The 21,602-nt window shown below is 36.3% G+C and overlaps 1 protein-coding gene across 5 annotated transcripts in view; it reads left to right on the top strand.

Moving 5' to 3' along the window:
* SBF2 (SET binding factor 2) overlaps positions 1-21,602 on the top strand; it is a 254,668-nt gene that overhangs the window by 153,389 nt on the left and 79,677 nt on the right. For all 5 annotated transcript variants that reach the window (XM_040608411.1, XM_040608415.1, XM_040608414.1 and 2 more), the window contains exons 14-16: positions 1,331-1,535; positions 3,828-3,937; positions 5,421-5,570. In XM_040608411.1, the coding sequence (XP_040464345.1) occupies positions 1,331-1,535; positions 3,828-3,937; positions 5,421-5,570 (465 nt within the window). The remainder of the gene's footprint in view (positions 1-1,330; positions 1,536-3,827; positions 3,938-5,420; positions 5,571-21,602) is intronic.

Here is a 21,602-nt window from a genome sequence, read left to right as displayed (position 1 = left end):
ACATAACCACTGGTATATGAACGAAGAATGACTCCTCAAGACATGAGATGTGATCCTGTGAATAGTGGTGTAATCCTTGTGGAACATGTAGATCTTGGCTGTATTTTGGAAAAGGTACAAACTGAAGCCAGAAGAAAACTCAAACAGGAAAATTTATCAGTCATTTGAGAAAAAAAAATATTAAATTGTGAAATTTCACATCATCAGGATGCCTTTCTGGAAGGTGTGTTTTAAACAAACTGAAATCAATGTGGAGGCAGTTGAGAAACTTAGTGGTTTGTGACATATGTGGTCTTTCTGATTGCTGAACAGCAGAGGCAGAAGATGCATATCAACATTTAGGAACACATATTGCACTGGCACTGTGTCTGCTATTGACAAACGCTAACGTAGCTTACCTGCATAAAGCAAGTCTTCAAAGGTCTAGCATACAGTTCCAGCTCTCTTATATTGTAAAACAAGTAAGTCAGAGTTCTGCAACGTGAAACTTATTTTTATTTTTTTCTTAATTCTGAAGACCTCTGCAAGAAAACCCCAAAACAAGGATAAAAGCTTTCTTTGGGACGGCTTATTACAGACCATAAAAGAGTGAAGAAAAATGTATGCAAACATTTATTGTCACATCGGAAATTCTGATGGTTTTGCAACAATAGAATTCTTTTTTATCATTTGAGAACACCCCAAGATCTGATGTGACAGCTTGTTTTTTACTTTCCTTGTAGCTTAGGCCCATTGTTTACTCTCTTTGATCACCTATATTAACTTCTAGATTTTTTTTTTTTAAGTGCAAACAGTGAACCGTGTGACACATTTTTATGGAACAAACATAGAAAATTGGTCCCTAATGAGGAATGGCCGTAGTTTGATACAACATGGTACAAAAATGAATTTTCACTTCATAGTCTTGATCAAGATGAGAATATTTCTCAGTACTCGATGAAGAAATCTGTGTTTAAATATTCTTCAACCCTCTCTCTAATGAAGAGGTTGTCAAACTAATTTCTATTCAAGTCCTAAATATTTATTAAGCTGCATAAAAATCAACATAAGTTAAGCAGTGATTTTCTTTAGCTCTCTTTCTTTTTGAATTTTGCATGTTGAGAAAAATAATTTTATAAAAGCCTTTAACAAAGTCGGGAGTATTACAGATAATGAGTCAAGGTGATATGAATACAAAATGTTGTATTAGTCATCTGTATTAGATACTTGGCTTCTTAGTCTTTCAGGTATGACAGATACACAGAACAGCAATAAAATTGGATGAGACAGATAGTAACGCTGCCTTATGTATATACACATTTGTGTATAACCTTTTGCTTTTGACCTGCAGGAGAATCCCAATCCCCACATAGCATTCCAGAAAGTGCCGCGGCCCACGGAGGGCTCCCACTTGCGGGTTCACATCCTCCCTTTCCCCCGGATCAATGAGTGCCGGGTGCAGGAGCTCCTCCAGGAAGGCCTCGCAAGGAGTCAGGGTGCCCCCCCTGCCACCCGAGGGGACAAGAAGTGTGTTGTTCCAGCGGGTCCCCCTGTTGGTATGTTTACTTGTTGCCCAGCTTAAGTATTCGTCATCCTATCTCATGAGTTGAATATATAATTAGCACGGCTGCAATGTGGTGTTCCCGATTTCATGTTAATACTGTATTTTAGTGACTGTAGTAAACCAGTACATAGACTGGCATGTTTGTCTTTGCTATATTAAAACCCTTTTGCACAAGCCTTTACTAAGAAGTCAAACATCCGGAGTGCAAGTGGCATAATTTCTAACAACAACAAAGGATTTGTTCTGAGTTACATTGAACTATTAAATTAGGTATTGTCAACTCATCTAGGTCTGATGAATATCACCACAGGTTACTTGTGGGAATGGCTGAACCAAGCTTTCAGTTGTAGGGTTTTCTCCTTTGAGACTACTGGAAGACATGTAAATTACTGGAAAAAGGCAAGGAACAAACATAGCATCTGTCTCAAAATAAATAATACCTATATTCAAATATAAAGAACGGATGTAGACATTGTAGACCTGTTAATTTCATTTTAATGCCAGAAAAAAATTATTAGTCATAGTCATATTTGTCATTGTGAATGATGATGTAAACAAGTATGTTTAGTAAACTGGCAGGACACATGAAGCTGGCAAAACTTCTGAAGGATAGGATTAGAATTCAAATCAGTCCTGAAAAATTAAGAGATCTGGTCTCTCTTTTCTGTTGAATTTTGTCCTTCTGTACTGTTTTGCCTTAAATAAGGTATTGCGCTTGCATAGGCATGAGCAGCTGACTGGGCAACAGTTCTTCAGAAGTTAACTTGGGGTATATAACGATCGTAGGGCAAACATGACACAGCTAGGTCAAGCTATTGCAAAGAAGACGGGCATCTAAGTAGCATGTATAAACAGGAGTACAGTCAGTGAGCCCCATGGAGAAATCCTGTTGTCGTACTTGGTAAGACCTCAGTTGGACTGTTTGTATCTATTTTGGGACTGTTTCCATTTTTGGTTCTGTTGGAGAGAGTCCAGAAGAAAGCAACAGGAATGACCAGTGGTCTGGAGAATGTGACCTACAAGGAAAGATGAAGCGTTGTTTAGACTGAAAAATAGAAGACTGAGGGAACACATAATAGCAGTCTTCAATTACATAAAAGGCTATTAAAAAAAGAAAGGGAATAGTCTGTAGTGATAAGAAATATTGGGTTTAATTGCAGTACAAAAGTTATTTTTCAGGAAAAACTTGGTCAAATGAGGATTGTGAGGCAGTTGAACGGCTTTCTTGTGAAGCCGTGGAGTCTGTTATCACAGAACTTTGGGAACATATTAGACAAACATGAGAAACAACGTAAATACAGTTGATCCTGTCTAGGGACAGCGGGATGAAGTAGATGGCCTCTTGAGGCCCCTTCCAAGCCTGTTTCTTTTTGGATTTATCTAAGAGGAGGATAAACTCTATTCACCTGCCTTTGCTCTTGACTATGTGATTGAATCTGTTACTTACAGAAAATTTAAAGGGTGCGTGCTCATGTTTTCTTTAAAAAGGCAGATGCCAGAGAAGGTTTTCTGTCTTAATAAGTTAATTTTTATGTCAACATTGGGGTTTTTTGTTTTTTTTTCCCAAGGAACAGTTTTCACGCTCATAATCCCTGCTGTCCTGTGTGTCAAAATCCTTGGATATTAGGAGCTCATTATTATTTACAAAAGCCCATGTTCTGCATTTATATTCTATTTATTTGATACTACAGAGAAAAAGAATGTTAGTTGTTCGTTCTGAATTTTCTTGAAAATGTAGAGCTAAACATTACATTAAGAAAATGATCTTTAGCTCTCAGCATATTGGGACCTAGATAAGCTAACAGGTTTTATTCCATGTCCCAGAATTCTTGGCATGGCCAATGAATTATTTAGGAAAAAATAGTTATCTACTGTTACAAAATAGGCAAGGCTATGTAGTTCATTGCAGAACACACACATGGGCATATATATATATATGTATTATTAATTTGTATTTATTTTTATATTCCATTAGTATGTGGCACATCAGTATAGACACAATCTCTTTCTGCCTCTGAGACTAATATAATAAGTAGTAAAGAGAATCAGCTGCTGTAGTTAAAATTCAAAACACACTCTTTTTTACCGTCTGTAGGAAAACCAAAGATTCAGGATCTTATATTCCCATCTGTATATGCTTACTAATGGTATTTGCTTAACAGAACAAAATGGAAGGGACATTAATATTTGTTTTATTTTATGTTTTTACAATAATTTTTTTGTATTCTTTGTGGTGCTTGTAGAAGACATTTTACAGGTAAATATTCTTCTTTTTCTTTGTTAGTTTCCATAATGGAAAAAGCAAGCACAGTTTTCAACAGTGCACAAAGGCTGGAAGTTGTTAGAAACTGCATCTCATTCATTTTTGAAAACAAATTTTTGGAGACTGAAAAGGTAATAAGATGAAATTTTAACTTTCCCAAATAACTCTTTGTTCTGTTAATGAGCAAATAGAGACTGACCTTGTCACAAAGTACATTTTGAAGTCTTATTTCAAATACTAATGGTTATTGTAACTATTAAATTAATGAAGTAAGCAATAAAACTAATCATCTAAATGCAATACTTTGTGTAATATGAGGCTAATGGGTTTGAAAAGCAGTTCATAATACTACCTGCGTGTGTTGAAGCCCTTTTTGCTAATCTGATATTACCATTATAAATAGTCTTGTCCACATGGTTTTTTTTTAAAAAAGGTGTGTATATTGATCTAGCAGTATTGATTAGGAGGAGTGTAAACAAAGGCGTACATAGACATTTCAGTGCTTGTCAACCAATGCTTTTGAAGTTTTCAGTACGGTATATTTTGCTGGTTTTAAAAATAATTAATTTGAAAGAACTGGAGGATGACTGTAAATATTTGGCATGTCTGTCTTCACTAAAATGTACTAGTGAGTTGTCATCCTTAACATTTTTATTTTTTTCACATTAAGAAGTTGCCATGTTTTGTAGATTCTGTTCATAGACTTCAATTATTGGTTCTAGAACAATCGGTCAAACCTACACTCAAATCTAATTCTACGTACGGAAGTGACCGTTGAATTTTTTCAAGAAATTTTTTGATTTCTCAGAAAAGTATCACCTGTATATCTCTGAATCTGTGCAGCTCAGGACAGAGGATGAATGTTTTTTGATTTACAAGTTATATTATGGAAATTCATATGGGAAAATTCCTAGTAAAATATGTAGCTCTTTTTAAAGAGTTTTGATGCATGTGTAACACAGTGTTTAACCTCTTTCAGCTTACAGGCACCTGGAAAATGCCAGTAGTTTTTTGTCCCCCTGCATGGTAAACTTTCCTTATACAGTTGGCTACCTTTTCTTATTTATCTGTTACCACCCATTAAATCTGAAGTGCCACCATTGATAATCACTGATGTAGCACTTGCTGCATCTTTAAAACATGGCATAAATATTCTCTTGGCACTGTTTTAGGGTAAATTGCATAACAGTCTTCTGGCCTCGTTGCTATGAGAGGTATGCCACTTCTAAAACCATTTGTCATTCACTGATTATCAAAAAACATGCTGGTTGGCCTTGATAACGCGAACTCAAGACCTGGCCTGGCTAGTACAGAATAGAGCACTTGCTTTCACGCACCACTGTCCATTTCTGATTTCACATCCATGCAATGCCTGTCTGTATTCAGTCACCTCTGTTTACAGATGTGGGTGAGAAATGCTGTTTAATGCATTTGAAACAAACATGGAAAAAAATCGAATACTTAATGACTCAAGCTAAATCAACCATTATGTGAAAGTGTGATATTCGAGTTAACGAGTAATTTCCAAAGTAATTCTTTACTATACTGTCGCTTGCAGTTTCTTAATAGCCATTTAATTTCATTTTCACGAAGTTAGATTTTTTTTCTCTCCAGACCCTGCCTGCAGCTCTGAGAGCCCTAAAAGGAAAGGCAGCTCGGCACTGCCTGACACAGGAATTAGGCCTGCATGTTAAACAGAATCGAGCAATACTGGACCATCAGCAGTTTGACTACATTGTGCGAATGATGAACTGTGCTCTGCAGGTACAGTATGTGAAGTCTTTGTTCTTTGGTATTCTTTCATTTTGTTGTTATAATAAGCAAATGTTTATATGATGTGGAGAAACAAAATAATTAAATTGTGGGACCGTGTACTACAGTGATGTAGCAGATACATCAATCCACTTGACAGTGGATTTAAAATGTTTCGTTGTTGAAAATACAGATCTGCCTGCTATGAAAAACAGAAAGAAAACTGCTCCCATTATTAGTAATCTTGATATAACTTAGTTTTGGTAAGTATTGAAGTGATTTATGTTAATGGCTTGAAGTACTTTTCTTGATGAATGGATGTTAGCTTCTCCAGGTCATTTTCAACTCTGAGCTCCTCGAGTGTGTATCACACGCTGCTCTTTGAAAAACCCCATTAGGTTTGTCCTCTGGCATCACAACTGTGAACATGCTTTCCAGTTCCATGGTTCGTGGTGGTAGTTCTACTTGTCACAATGACATCTTAGTTTGTCAGAGACTCACTGAAAGTGTTTATAGTTCATCTACTAACTTATTCTACTGATAATTAAATAACTTTGTGCTGAATAAACATAAACATACAGTGGCAGCTATCTATGAGATTAAACTAAGTGGATGACTTATTTTGAATTTCATTTAAATAACACTTCTGTTTTAGCTTTACTTGTTCACAATTTATTGTCAGAAATATTTTATAGACATCCATTTTCAATTCGATATCTGAGAATGTAGTAGTGTTTTTTTTCAATTTGGTTATAATTTGCTTCTTATCTGCCTGAAGTTATTGTATCAAATTATGGATTTGATTGAGACATTGGTATTTTAACCACTCTCTGACCTAAAAAACACTGAAATTATTTTCCAGCGTTTGTTGATCTATATTTTTTAAAAGGTGAGTGCTAAATGCAGCTTTCATTTAAGTATGAAAGTAAATTAACATTGACTGAGCAAATGCTACCTCAGATCACCATCACATGTAAGTTTTGTTGTCTGTTCCATTTCTTGTTTGCTCAAAGTAGGTATTTTTCTACTGTTTTGAACGAAATTCAACTTTGCCTGAGCAGTGGTCTTTGCAGTAAAATTACCTGCAGTTAGCAGAAGAAAACATTACTTTTTGATGCATGAAATATTTATTAAGATAAAAGCATGATTTATAATTTGACTGTGCACTTTGTTATTTGGAATGATGTGTAAATTGTGACATTTTGGAGCTTCCCTGTATTGGTTCAAGAAAAAAATACCTTATCCAGAACTTGCTGGTTGCCCTTCCTGCAGTGGGACTTGGCAAGTCAGCATTTTGCTGTAGAGACATGAATTCTATTAGCTGCAGATCATAAGTCCAAGTAATTTAAAGAGTGTCTGTTAAAAAGATACAAAAATCTGATTTAAGAAATGTGGTATTAACTGGAGATGTATTCATGCTTTAGGGAAATACCACATTAATTCTGGTGGAGCTTTCTAGGGAGAGCGTAGATTGCAGTACTGCTGTAAGACCTCACCGAACTACTGGTATTGTAGTAACTGTTTCAGTCCTACCACCAAACGTGTCATAGATTTTTCTGTTAATGTTATTGTATGTTACCGTTGGCTTCCGTGAGATACAAACTGGAACGTTGCTGTGGCCAGGAGGCACATAGCAGCTGCTGCACAAGCTGGGAGGGAAGCCCCAGGCATGGTCGGTAGGTTGGGCAGAGCCCTGGCTCCCTGCTATACACGTGAGGCTGAGCTGGGGTGTGTGAGCAGCAAGCCCCAGCCTGATGGTTTTCCCTGGGAAATACCGGTCTCTCCTGAGTTGCTGGTGCAGATAGGAAATCTGATGCTCTCCAGCCACCAAACCTCTGCTACTGATAACGTGAACTGTTGCAAACCATGTGTATTTAAGGACATACAGGTTAGCCATTTCTGAAAAGTGTCTTTTGAACAAGAAACTGCATTATTGGCATGTACTGAATTCTTTGTCTTACTGGGAACGGTGCCACATATTACAAAACCAGGAGGATTGCATTCTGCAAGTTTTTTATTGCAGGTCCCTCTGTTACTCTTCAGCATTTTCCTGGATGTTTAGTGTCAGGTTTTTTCTTTTAATAGAATGTATTCTCTTGTTTTACTGGATTCCATAAAAGTACAGGTCAGATACTTTTTCAGAGCTTCTGTGTACGTGTTTTGTAGGTGAAGAGCAGTATGTTAACAAAGTGATAGTAATAATCCTACCCTGTATATTGTTGCTGGTCTGTGGATCTGGTGTGATGTGTTTGCTGCCACAGTGCTTGAGAATAGATTAAGGAAGAGGAATAAAATATTCATGCCGTTGCTTCAAGTTAATAGCTGTTTCATTTTAATGAAATATTACTTAGGCTTTATTTCCCCAAGTGTCTGATCTCTAGCTGTTTTGCACCTGGCAGGAAGGGAGCGTGGTATTTTACTGATTTCTGTAGAGATGGCAAAACATGGCCTTCCCAGATTTCTGGAGTTTGTCAGCTTGAATCTCTCGGTCCAAGGGTGGTATTCTTTTGAACTGTTCTTCTTTAGACTATTTATAGTCTGAAGGTAGTGGGCAGGACCTCACTGTAAATTTTTAATAGGCCTATGATCTATGAAATAGTACAACAGTTTAATATGAATCTGCCTTATTTAGCAGGTAGGCAGCTGCATGTCAAGCCTTGTGGTAGACTTTAGGTGGACTTACAGATAAAGTTAAGGTAAGGCATGATGCAGTAAGTCAACACTGAAGTTTTAAAAACATACTTTGCTGTGTCTGTTTGTGTCTGGGAAGTACTGGCCATTAATGCTGCTGAAATAAAAATGAAAAGTATTTCTGATCGTTCTAAGTAGTAGGAAGATCAAAATTACATGGAGATTGTATTGCTTATTGATTAAAGCAGATGTCTTCTGATGAGGGCAATTAAATCTCCAGTTATTTGCTTTTATCTCTGCTAGTTGTCCTTGGCCACTCTCTGAAAACTTTATTCTCATGCCCTAACTAAGCATTTTTCCCCTGGCAAAAGGTACACTCTGACAAGCATTTACTTCAGCCTGTATTACAGTAGCGATTAATATTTGTGATAGCAAAGCAGGAGCGTTATGTTCATTTCGATATGGTATATAACTAAACTACTGTTAAAAACAGTATACACTTTTAGGAAAGCTTAATACATTGATTGACAGTTTATTCATACAGATAGTTTCTAGAGAATGAATTTCATGTTTTTCTCATTACAATGCTATTTCCATTGTATTTGCTATCTGCTGCTGTGGTTACCTCAGAATAATTTGCAATTGCATGTAAATTCCTGTGTTAAAAATTTTTTCCTCTTTAATTTTCTGTAATGAAATGCTTTTTTCTCTGACGCTTCTGAAAAGACTACTTAACTTTTTTTGCAACTAGAAGGACTGGTTTTGACTAAAGAAACAGTTCTTCTATGTAACTGTTTCCAGCAACACGTTGTATTTTTAATATTCTTTAAGAAATTATGGCAAAAATCGCATCCAGGCTCAGTTGCATACTTCTCTATTAATTTATTACAAACAACATGGCTCATCCGGATTTTCAGCTGTCTGACTTTCCTCCGGCAGCAGTAAGTGAACTCTGCATGTTGAAACTTTGTAGCACTTAATTTGATAAAACAGCAGTAAAGGCAAAAAGAGGCCTGAAGATGGTAACTTCTCCAACTCTTTTATGTGGAGAGTACTTGATAATAAGAAACAGGTTTTATGTTAAAAAGACCTTCTAAACAATTTGTATAAAATACTTAACAGTAACAATAAGGATTCCTAAAAACTTTTTTTTTTCTAGGGAAAGAGTCTTTTTAGCTAATGCAGGACTATGAACTAGCTTCCTTTGGTAGTTGGAACAGATAAAACTTTTTATTTAAAAAGAAAATCTCCAAAACTGGAATGTTGCAATATAGCATCGCCTCTGTAAGATGTTGGTCAGTAATATTGCCTAACTGCGTATTACTGCTTTTCTTTGGCAAATGTGGGTCAAATTGGAAAACATACGCGAGCCAGACATCTGGAGTACTTAATCTAAATGTGGTTAGAGTGGGAATAAGATGCATAAAAGTGTTAAATACTTTAAAAATTCTGGTCTTTAGGTAAATGGGTGGGGTCTTGTAATGATGTGATTTAATCTGGCAGCCTGCAAAGTCAGTGTTGTTTGAAGACCTGGTTTACTCCAATGTCACTTCTACATGAATATGCATGTGTTGTACCAGTATAACTAGGAGAATATCTTTAGTAATAGACAAATTATTCATCGTTTTAGTGCTTTAGATAATTTCTAATGGATCACTAGCACTTTTCATAGTGGCAATAAGCAGATGTTTATCTTTCAAATGGAATACACTGAGTATTCTAAATACGTATTTATAGTATACAGTGTGAAGAATAACTGTAGGAAGTCTTAGTAGCAACCAAGGCAAAATTAAAGTCTAACCTGTGTTAGGCTACATCTGGGCCAGCATCTGTTCTCCCAACAACGGCCAAAAGCGGATGAAAGATAGTATTGATAAATTTTGCCTCTAGAATTTTGCTTATGACTCTTCTGTATTGCTTTGGTGTAATAAGGGCTTCTTTCTAGCACTTCCTGTACAGTCTGTTGTGAAAGAAACTTTAATATGCACAATTTAAAACAATGACATTCTATAAATAGTAATTATTTTTGTATGCAAGTAACTTTTCTCTTATATTCTGACATCAGATGAAGTTTAAAAATTTTCAGTCAGTTCTCAGAATTCAGAGGTTGGTGAATAATGTCTAACAAGAAAGATTTTATTACTCCTGAGAGAAAATAAGCCGTGTGTGTGTGTCATATGATTCAAATTCTTGGCAATATAAAGGTTAAATGAACTAGCATTTCTCGTATTTTATGTTGAAAACTATGTTGCTAAAGGTCTTTATTTTGGAGGGTTACAGGAGGTTTCTTTCCTTTCAGACTTTTATTTCATGGCCTGTCTCTTCTTACTGAGTTTGACTTGCATTCCTGGGAGTAGGCACTCTCAGAAATGATGTTTGAACAGCAGCAGCATTTGGAAATATTTTAAAGCGTAGAAAATACAGCATGAGGAGAAATAATGGGAGTTCAACAGGGCCACACTTAATTCTATTAATTCATCAGTTATTAACAATTTGATCTTTTTCATCCTGTTAGTTATAGCCGTGGTATTCCTTAAGTGAAAGAAAGGAGATTCCAGCATTTAAGGCTTGAACTTGAAACTTCCAGATTTAGTTCCATATTGTACTGAAGATTATTTTTTTTTTTTTTTTTTGGTCACAATGGACACATCATATAGTTTCTCTGGTCCATGGTTTATTACCCAAAAAGTAGAAATAACAGCTTTTCCATCCTGCTGACTTCTTAGGGGTCCATCTATAATATTCTCGACTTAATAAAAGAAGTTGCTATTTCTGAATCTTTCTGATCATGTCTCTTTACCAAGAAATTGCAAGATACTAAAATATCCTTGCACATGGCTGAACTGATGGTGCTCACATAATTTCGCTAGGAAAAAAATGGAAATATGTTGTAAAAGATAGTATTGCTGATCTGGTGCGTTTTTTCCTTTCTTTGCTCTGGGGAGCATACTGTTACACTCTTCCCATCTCAGTGGATGGCCACACAGTCTAGGAAATAGCCATTCACAGACACCTTTTTAAGAAATCCAGAAAATAGTTTGTTTCTTTGTGGGATTGCCCATGTATGTATGTATTCATGAAGTAGGTATATGTGTGCTGCTGTCACTCAACATTGCAGGCCTTTCAGCTTTATTACTGCTGCTAGAAGACCAGCCCACAGTTACCTACTCCGCAAGTTTTGAGGGAGATGACTTTCCTTAAAGGAAGGAAAAGAGAAGAATTAGCAGTAATGAGAGTCTCATGATGTGCTGTCTATATATACATCTGCCTTCAGCCTCCCTCACTTGGCTTCTCACCAAAACGTGTTGTGTTCACATGCTTCCTCCTCCCCTCTGTGTATACACATGTGCATGTGCATACATGAGGCACAAGGGTGATGCACAGAGAAATACACGTACACATAAATATAAACTCGGTAGTTATATAGAAGTTAAAACAATCCCCAAGTTCCTGTATGGTCAGAGCAGCCTGATCAGAGTGTGATTGAATGTGCATCTTGAACATACCTCTCGAGGGCCCCATTTGTCCCACGTCTCTTGCTGCTAACATGGAAAGGGATCAAAATTGCCAGAATAAAAATGTGATAGTGTCCTCCTTCCTGTTCTCTGCTAAGTATTTTATTACAAAGGTCAAATGATAGTGGAGTATTGTTTTTAATACAAGAACAAGCAGTAATACATGTGAGCAGCAGTGCCACTGGTTCCTCTGGCTGGCTGCAGCTTTGGGGCTGGCAGTGGGGTTTCCAGCCATGCTTCACAGCCCCCCCACTGCCCACAGCCTCCATCATGCGCTCACAGAGGTACTGCACCACCAAAATCAAGGTCCTTGAAGCAAACCAGCAGCAACAAAAATAGGTTTGTTAAGAGCTGTGATGATCTTGAAAAGTTTTAGCAGGTTTTAGCGGATTTTACATGACATTTACATAGCAATGTGGCCATTTTAGGAAAAAAAGTAATGCGGGGTATGGTATCCAAACTGCAGACAGCTGGTCTGTGCCTAGGTTACTTTGATTTCAGTCAGGTCATTGGCCCACAGATCGTTAAATAAAAATGTGATAGCATTTTAGACACAAACATAAGCACTTGAGCATCAGACACCAAGCAAAGGTGTCACACCAAGTAGCCCCCAGGCAGGGATAAGAGGAATGGTACAAACCCACCCATCCTGGCTGGGTCTCTGGGACACTGGTCAGCTAGAGCAGTCTTTATTCTTGATGGATGCCTCCTGTTGTTGGCCATTGTTCAGTTCTTCTATGCTCACTGTTAACTCGGGGCACGCTCGCCTGTGTTTGCTCACACATAGGTACCTTATTGAGAACATGTAGTTTCTTGGAGCATTGACGTGGTAGGCTCTACTGCTGTTAAGTGTTCATTACTGTTAATTGCAGCCTTGTGGTTGCCAAGTGTTCCTAAATAACTGTTCTAAATATTTTTGGTTGTCTTGATGAAAAGCAGACATGTGCTTGTATGCTACTCACTGCTGTACGTAAAACAAGTCTGAATTAGGAATTATGTTATACTGCTGTGTAGTTGCTCTCTACCCTGCCTGTGAAAGAGGTGGACTGTGAAAGATAGTTAAAAAAAAAATAATCTTTGATGGTGGAAATAATAGCATTTTGCTAATAGAATAAGTTAAATGAAATCAGTGACTTCTTTTTTTACAAGTTTTATAGATAATAAAAATATAGAAGGAATGGAACACAAGGAATTTTTTTAAATCTTAAATGTTATGTGTGCATATGTGTATTTCAGTACAGGTACTTAATTCTATATCGATTTTTGTATAATACTGTTAGGTATGCATACACGTGCCTAATCTCTATTTAGTGTAATTTTATGTATACAGTAAGTAACAAAATATTATACATCATTGATGTACTGTACCCATTCAGTGAATGTACCTCTGTGGCCACCCATATGCACCTGTATATTTAGCTTTAGTGCAGAGTTTTATTACTAAAATGAAGGGGAAGATTTTGCCTGTCTGACATATTCTTACTCTGGTCTTCCCCCCTCTGCACTTCGCCCTTCAAATAACAGTTAAACCAAGGTGTATAGAGCAGCTGAAGTGAAATGCTTCTCTGCTGTGCGAGCAAGGTGCGTGCTTCTCTGATCATTGATGGTACTTAACTTACTGGAAGAAACATGCCGTATAGAAGACTGCTTTGTTGTTTCTATAAGGAATGGTGTGAATTTGTCTGTTCTTAAATGTTTGTTCTGCAGGATTTGCATAAAAGATGCCAGTGGGTTGTTATAAGATCATCATATTTTATCTATTTTTTACATACAGTCATTTCTAAGACAGAAAGAACATTGACATAGATTCTAAGTCTTCTGATAGTGTGGTCACTATAATGTTTATATAACCTTTGGCTTAAACAATTGAAATCTTGGCAGCTTGTGTTCAAAAATTGGAGTGTGATGTTGAGATACATACCATAAAACACAGGCCAGTTCTGGGTTTTGTCAATGTTTTGTGTAAACCTTGACAAGTGCATTAATATGACAAACAATAAACCGTGGACATATGTGGCATTTTAGAATTAATTTGAAGGAAAAAAACTTAAGAACTGATTTCTTTACAGTAATAGACCTACCTCTACTGTTACATAAACAAGATGTGCGTGAACTTCAGAATAAGAAAAGAAAATGAAGGTGTACACAAAAGTATGTTTGACAATCTACGTATGTTGTAAAAAATTCTTGCAGCTGTTGACATTAATTTTCAATATTATAGCCCAGATTTATGACTTAATGTAAATTGTTTTTAGGTTGTGTGGGAAAATGCTCACATATGTAAGCATGCTATGGTAATGATTAATTTTAGTAATTTCCCCCCTGTACACAGTTGGGGGTGGGAGGGCAGACTTTGGTATCTGGTGATCCAACAAAGTACTTAAAGATAACTTCATCTAATGTCTACAGATAAAAAAATTAAACAAGTGGAAAAACCCTCACTAACCCCCTTCCTCACCTCTCCTCCCAGTTCTTCAACTCTAAACTCCAAAACTCCACTTGGGAGCTAGAATTGGTCTTTGAATTGCATGTTTAACAGTCTAAAGATGTCACAACATCTGTGAGTGCACAAGTAGAATTAATTTTGTATCTAGATTATTTGATTTTTGAGGACAAAAGCAACTTATTTAGATGAAATTAGTTCCTTTGGTCAGTTGAACACTATGTAAAACCTCTGCTTTCAACGTTAATTGATGAAACATCATTTCAGAGAATACATATCTTTTGTTATACCTAAATAAGGTGCATACAGTTGGCATATAATACTTGCTATCCCTTCCAGGTGTATGGACTGAAATATCTTACTAGATCATCTCTTACTCTAACTGTAGTAATAATAATACAGTTAAAGTCAGCTTGGATTATGAGGATTCCATGATTTGCAGCACTTCATTTTTTTTTTAATCTGCATTATAATATTCTGTGTACCTCTGAACTGTAGGCATCTGAGTCTTATGTATTATGCATACCTTCAACAGTATTGATGGGTTTAATTCTCAGCATGCTTTCTTTTTTCTTCACTTTCCATACCTTAATGTAATTGCTAATATTGCTAATATTTTATATATTTTCCTGTACTTTCAAGTCTTGCAAAATTTGCTTCTGTAAATATCCTGCATGCCCTAATATTTTCCACTTGCGCATGAACGTTAGCATTAGTACAGTCTAGATTCACAGGTGACACAAAATATGATGCTACCTACAGTATGTTTCTTGATCAGCGTATTACCTATGTGCCAGCAGAAGCTGGGGTTCATACCCTCAAACAAGTCTTTACTGAATAATCTTTTTTTTTTTTTTTTTTTTTTTTTAATTGGAACAGAGGCCAAACGGGTTGTTGTTTTGGACATTTTTTTCTTCATAAGAAGAGGAAAAATGTTAATGCAGGCAAAGCCAGTGGACTAAAAAGGCCTTTAATTTATTGTTTTCAGGCCAAATTCAAGATCCTAGACTATTGATTTCATTGGAATTTAGCCTATTTATGAAGTTAAAAGGTATAATTGCTTTTGTGAAATGAAAAAAAACTACAACAACAACTTAAAGGAAAATATTTATTTTAATTGACTGTTTTGGAGCCTTGCCTTTGTCATTTGGGAATAGCTGAAATACTAACCATATGTGGTTCTGTTTAAAAACCACAGGCCACAACTACAGTTATGTTAACACAATTTGTTACTCAGCCTCTGAATCGCATGTGTAGGAAAGTCGTAGACTTTGATCCCGACTTGATTATGATAGATGGCTGTTATCTTCCTGATCCCTTATGCATTTGGCCTCCACCCCCACAGCACTTGTTACTGTGTAAAAATTCACCTGTAAAGAAAACTTAACTGAGGGTAGGCGAGGGGTTTTTCAGTTACTTTTCACAACTGCTCATGCATAGTCAGTAGACCAGCAGTGTTGGTTGAATCAAAACATGAAAACCTTAACTACAGAGAAAATCCAAACCAGGATGCTGGGAGATATTATGAGATTCACTTCTTCGGTTATCCAAATTTCAGCTATACTTTAACAAAGGGATTCAGGCTGCCACATATTTTTGCACATGCTTGTTGCTTCAGGATAATTTGGTATAAAAGTACCATATAACAAAGATTTGAATTCTATCGGTCTTGTCTAATTTCAAATTGAAGATACAACCTGCATATGAAAGCAGTAGGCATCAGGACTGATTAACTTCAATCCAACAGACTGTCATTAACTATTCCAAACACTAACGATCTATTAATGAAAAATGGACTTACAGAAAGGTGAAAGATCCTACTTGAAGTCTGCTCTGAGTGCCGTTGGTGGTGGTCATTCCTGGCTTCAAATCTGGGGACTTTTTGTGCTTAAAAGAACAGGTATGCTAAAATGTATGAGCATTCTGATTATCTCTTTTATACATACATTCACTTTCTTCAGTAGCCTACTTGAAATTCATCTCATCTGAGATCACCTGGGAGTAATCAAAACTGTGGAGAGAATTGCTGGTTCTTAGATACGTTCTTCCATAAGAGCATGTTGAAGATTGTTTCTGCAGCCAGGAATTTTCTGAATATTCCATAAACATTTTTGAGGTTACATGTTGTCCATTCAGGTTTTATCAAACTCCATAAATACTGCTTTTGGAGAAGGGGATTAGGATTTGTTGAGGGGGGGTGGTGGTAGAAACATGTGTTTTTCCAAGTCAGCTTGAACCAAATAATGCTTAACAGATTTACCGAAGTCAACATATTTTCTTAGTGGGCATTGTTTCCATGACAGTTTAAGTTTGGAGGTTTTTTTCTGTTTCAGTTACTGGTAGTACACACCCTTGGGAGCATGAAGAGAAACAAATAAAGATGCTTGCAAAGAGAGACAGAGAGTAACAGGCAATGTCATGTTTTCCCTGTTACTCTTAATAAAGGGACTATGTTCCTTATTTGCCATCTTAACAAAAAATCAAAATCTCCTGCATCTATTCCTATATAACCTTCAAAGTTTGAAACGTAATTATCTACTTAAAAAAATAAAGTGAACAAGTGTATAGCTCAGTTCTCTGGTCAGTAAAAAAAAGCTGATCTTAGCGGTCCTTGGGGGAAGTTGAAATTCTGGTAGGGCCTGTAATCTCCAGGTTGCTGATGAAACATCTTTGGCTGCTCAGGCAACAGCCTAATAAGAAAGGAATAGTGAATAAAATAATTTTCAGTAAAGTCATTTTAAGTCATGATGTAAATACTTTTGAAATTTTCCAATAATTTTTTTCCTGAAGGAAGACTTCCCAAAACTTACTGAAAAGTCGAAAGCTAACATTTGATCATGAACTTTAATATCTAGTGCAGAAACCTTTAGCTTGTACCATACCACTGTAAAGCTTGGTTCTATCACAATTTTGTATGAATATATGAATTTTTTAGAAATACAAGCTGAAGTACTTATTAAAAAATGAATTTTGGTTAGCAGCGTATGCAAAAACTGTAGTGGTTAGGAGCATTTTAAATACGTATTACTAACAACAAGTGTTCATATAATTCTTTTCCTAGTCAGTATGCAGCTTTCAGTTCAGAAGAGGTGTCCCTGGACGCATGTAGAGCCATGTTATATGTGCCTTCTTGGTCTCCTTTTTATTCTTTTCTGTATTATTTTCACTGTGTTCGGTACTCATCCTTTGGCAGTCATTTTTTAGCTAGTATTGTATCTCTTGCATTTATTTTCTCATCACTGTAGTGATTTCTCCAACTTTTTTTTTTTTCCTCATGACAGACAACCAACTTTACTAATTGTTATTCAAAATAGTTGAACTGACTATGTTTAGGAAATCATGTCAGTAAAAGACTTATCTGGAAACCTGATGTTTTGAAACTCTCTGCAATTCAGCTGAGAAGTGTTGCCTTAATTTAAGATTTCTTCATGTCTTGATTTGAGACACTGTTGGGTTATGGGACTTTAATGTATTCCAGAAATAGCCATAGTACTGTAGACTCTGCTAATATCACCTAATGATTAACAGTGTTACTATATAGATTTCCTTCATCTCATTTGTGTGGTTACTGGCATGCTAGTAAATGATGGCAGGTAATATGCTTTTCTGAATGCTGTATCTTTAATTTTTTTTTTTAACTTTGTGTGTGCCCAGATGAAGTAATCATATTATTTAGGTATAAAAAAAGCTTCCGTTCGTGTGTTGATTTTGCTAAGTTCATTATTGTTATGAGATGAGATAGGGTACTCCTTATTTTATTGTGTAACTGGCTCCTGTGATGCCATTATTAAAAACTAACAAAATGAAAGTGCAACTTACAGTATATTTCTGCACTTAACTCATTCAGGATGAAGATAAAGGATTTGGTTCCAACATTTAATGATAGGGTTTTTTCTAGAAATTTTCAGCTAAATCAGATGTGCAGTATCTCCTTGTTATTGTTACAGCAGTGGTGAATTTTGGCTGACACTTAACTGTTGTATTTAAGGTCAGAAAAAAAAAAATCGTACTTTGAAGGCAATGGTAAATTCTTTTGAACACTTGTAAAATATTTTTTGTAGTTGCATACCAGATACTTGGTAAATTATTACAAAAAAGTAACACTTTTTAAAGTTTTGTCATATTTCTTGAGACAGTAATATATCCAATAGTTAGATACAGTTGCTTTCATTTAATGCAGTAAATCTTGCAAGACATTTTATCTTATAAAATTCTGGTGCTCATTAGTCAGCTTTTATGTAAAAAATGAGCATAAATGTTTAGAATAAGCTGTTGTGATTTTCCCTTTATTGTTACAAAATTATGATATTAGCAGATTACTACATTGCAGTTATTCCCAGCTATAGAGTTAAATGAAAAATACTATAATCAGTCTAAACTTCAGTGATAGCTTCAGGGACAGGGAGAGCAAGAGAGGTTGTTTTGGAGAAGAGTCAGGCTAATGTAAGTATTTATGAATTTCACATATTAATTAGTGTAAACAAAATATATCAGATAAGATCAATTTCAAATTGAACTGTGAATGCAAAATGGTGAGCCAATTTTTTGACAATATATAATGTGTGTAGTGTTTGTCTATAATGACAGCTGAGCTTTGTGTCTGCAGAGGCAGGAGGCTATTAGTCCTCTATTCAGCTGTGGTGCATTGAAATGATTTCCATTCACACAATCAAATCCTTGGAGTGTGTTACCTGGCAAGATACCTTATTTTCTGCACCTCACTGAAAATGCAGCAAGTTTGCCGTTCAGTTCGTCTTCATTCAGGTGGATCCAGTGGTACTGCTGCAAGTGTCATGCCTTGTGTTTGGCATACTTCCAGGCTGACTTAATCCTTTTACATACTGTGTTCTAAGGAGTATCTTGGACTGCATGTCACAACCTTCCTACACGCCGTGGCATCATTGCATTCGTGTATCTTGCTCCACAAATGGGCATCAGCGTACTACACAGTAGCACTGGACTGTGCTTCTGCATCCACCTCTCTCGCTGTGTATTAATATAGAAAGCCCAGATATTTATGATTTTGTTTTCTGTGGAGAGGAGAAGGTTCAAATAAGAAGGAGAAGGATGGCAAATAAGCGTATTGGAAATTTTTATTGCATTGTTAACTGAGATGACCTAGCGGGATGTCTCGGTACTGACTCAAAAGCTACACTCTTAAATCTCCTTATAAAACAGCAAAGGTCAAGATCCAAAATTTCAGCAGCATAAGGAACTTGGACAAAATGTGGCCATGGGACACTAGCTTGGTAATGATAGAGAAGGCAGTGGGGACTGTGGGATTCATGACACTCTGATAGCAAAGGTCTTCCTCAAAGCCTAAGGATTTCTTTGCTACTTAGAACTGCAGGTGAGATAAAAGGACTGAGAAGATGGTGAAACATGTTCAGGATATCTGCTCATATTTCTTGTTTGAAGTAGGGACAGATTTAAAATATTTATCTTTTGAGTCATCACATTTATGCTTGTTATACGTGGCTGACAGTTCATGCTGATGCAGTGTGTTTCATTCAGGATACGCACTAAATAATGCCACGCTGTCCAGAAATCAGATAATGATCTTCTGAATGCTGTCCTGCGCTTGTTCGGTAATTTGCTCTTGCATTCTCTGGAATTGGAGTCTTGATGTTTTTAGGATGACAAAGCCATTGCTAATGCTTAAACTTCTCACTTTTTATTTTCATTACCCACTCTTTCTGCCCCCCACCTCCAGCCATTACAATCTGGCTCATCCTTCTGAAAACTCCAAACAGGAATTCTGTGGAAGGGATTTCAAACAGCGTGTGTGTAGTTGGGACTTAATACATCACTAATATTTCACTGTACCCCAAGTTGCTTTTTTTGAGTCTTTTCATTGCCATCTACGGTGCTTCCATAGGAGAACTCCTCTTTCTGCATTTTTGCCTGTTAATTTCAAGAAGATAACAAAGCAGAAAGGCGTTTAGAATAAAACCCTCAGGAAGGAAGATCAGATAGCCTAGGAGAAGATCTGTCAGGCTTTTAAAATAGATTAACTGGCAACCCAAAAGCTGGCAAAGGCAGCTGTTCTCTGTGGCTAGTTAGCTGGATGTTGCCAGCAATGATTTAGAAGGCTATGGAACAGGAAAGGGTCATACCAAGATTTCTTACAGGTTGTATCAAAGAAACAGTTATGCTGGAAGGCAGTGCTACGGCAAGGTTCTCTACTACATTTCTGCTGTTTTGGTCCACGCAGCAAGCTCAAGGATTTTTTCTTTCCTCTAGTAGTCTTTGTCTTGCAGAATTGTTTTTACAGAGAACAGGAATTTGTTTCAAGGACATCCAAATGTGCCTTGTCAACTATATGACAAACCAGTATGTTTTGGGAACTTACTTTTTCATTTTTGCAAACCAAAGTCAGAGGAGTTACTTCATGGAATTCTAACCTTCATATTTCCTGAAGCCATTTGAAAATCCCAGAGAAAAGGATCAATTCAACCAGTTTCAAGACTGAAAGATTCAGAGGATGGTTTTACAATTGCCAGTTCAAATTGTTTTACTGTTTTTTCTGTTGCCTTTATTTGTCTTTCACAAAAAAGGCTTCACACTTGTTTTCACTGTGTTCTTAGAAAAACAAACACTTTATTAACATTAATGGAATGAATTTTTAATAAAAGTTTCATAAGAAACAATTCCCACTTCTCGCATGCATTTACTGTGCTTATATTATTGAACCACAAAAAAGTGTAAGATTTCAAATAAAATCTGTATCCCTATGAAAGAAGCTGCTGTGCATGCACTGGAAAGTAACATCTGAACACTTAAAATACTTCACTTTCAATGAAAATACTGTATTTTTCTGTTTTTCTTTTTCCATAGTTTAAATATTTGTATTAGAATGTATGTATTTCATTGATAGATGTTACCTTGGAGGGAGCAGTTCACTAAATCAAGCAGGTCTTGAAATCTCTGAATCTCCTGGGCTTTCCAGGCTTTGCAACAACATTCTTCCTTGATCACACTGATTTGATGTGTTAATCAAGGTAGACAATGCTCTACAACGTGCTACTGTATCACACATAACATATGTTCTTCAGTTTCCCGAATTTTATTAAGGTATTATTTTCTATGAACCGTTTATCCTTTAAAAGACTTTATCAGCCAGGATTATAAAGCCTCAAACTTACTGGGAGTTTTTTCTCCAGAAAAATGGGGTATTTCTGATAATGGCTTGCGTAGCATAATTTTTTCATGATGTGGTATGGACCTATGCTGATGTTACAAGGTTGATTTTTGGATTAAGCAACTTGTACAACAGTTTGTATTAAAGTTGTTATAACTGCAGCTACTCTTTGAAACATAAGAGAAAATTTACATTCCAGTCTATTAAGGAACTGAGAAGTCTGGCAGCAGAATTGACAACAAGGGATTTTAGGTTCTCTCAAATTCACCAGCGCAACTGATACAATGCATCATTTTTGCCTAAGCACAGAAAAG

The sequence above is a fragment of the Falco naumanni genome, chromosome 10, assembly GCF_017639655.2.
Source record: "Falco naumanni isolate bFalNau1 chromosome 10, bFalNau1.pat, whole genome shotgun sequence".
Taxonomy (NCBI): domain Eukaryota; kingdom Metazoa; phylum Chordata; class Aves; order Falconiformes; family Falconidae; genus Falco; species Falco naumanni.
This window is presented reverse-complemented; position numbering and strand designations above follow the sequence as displayed.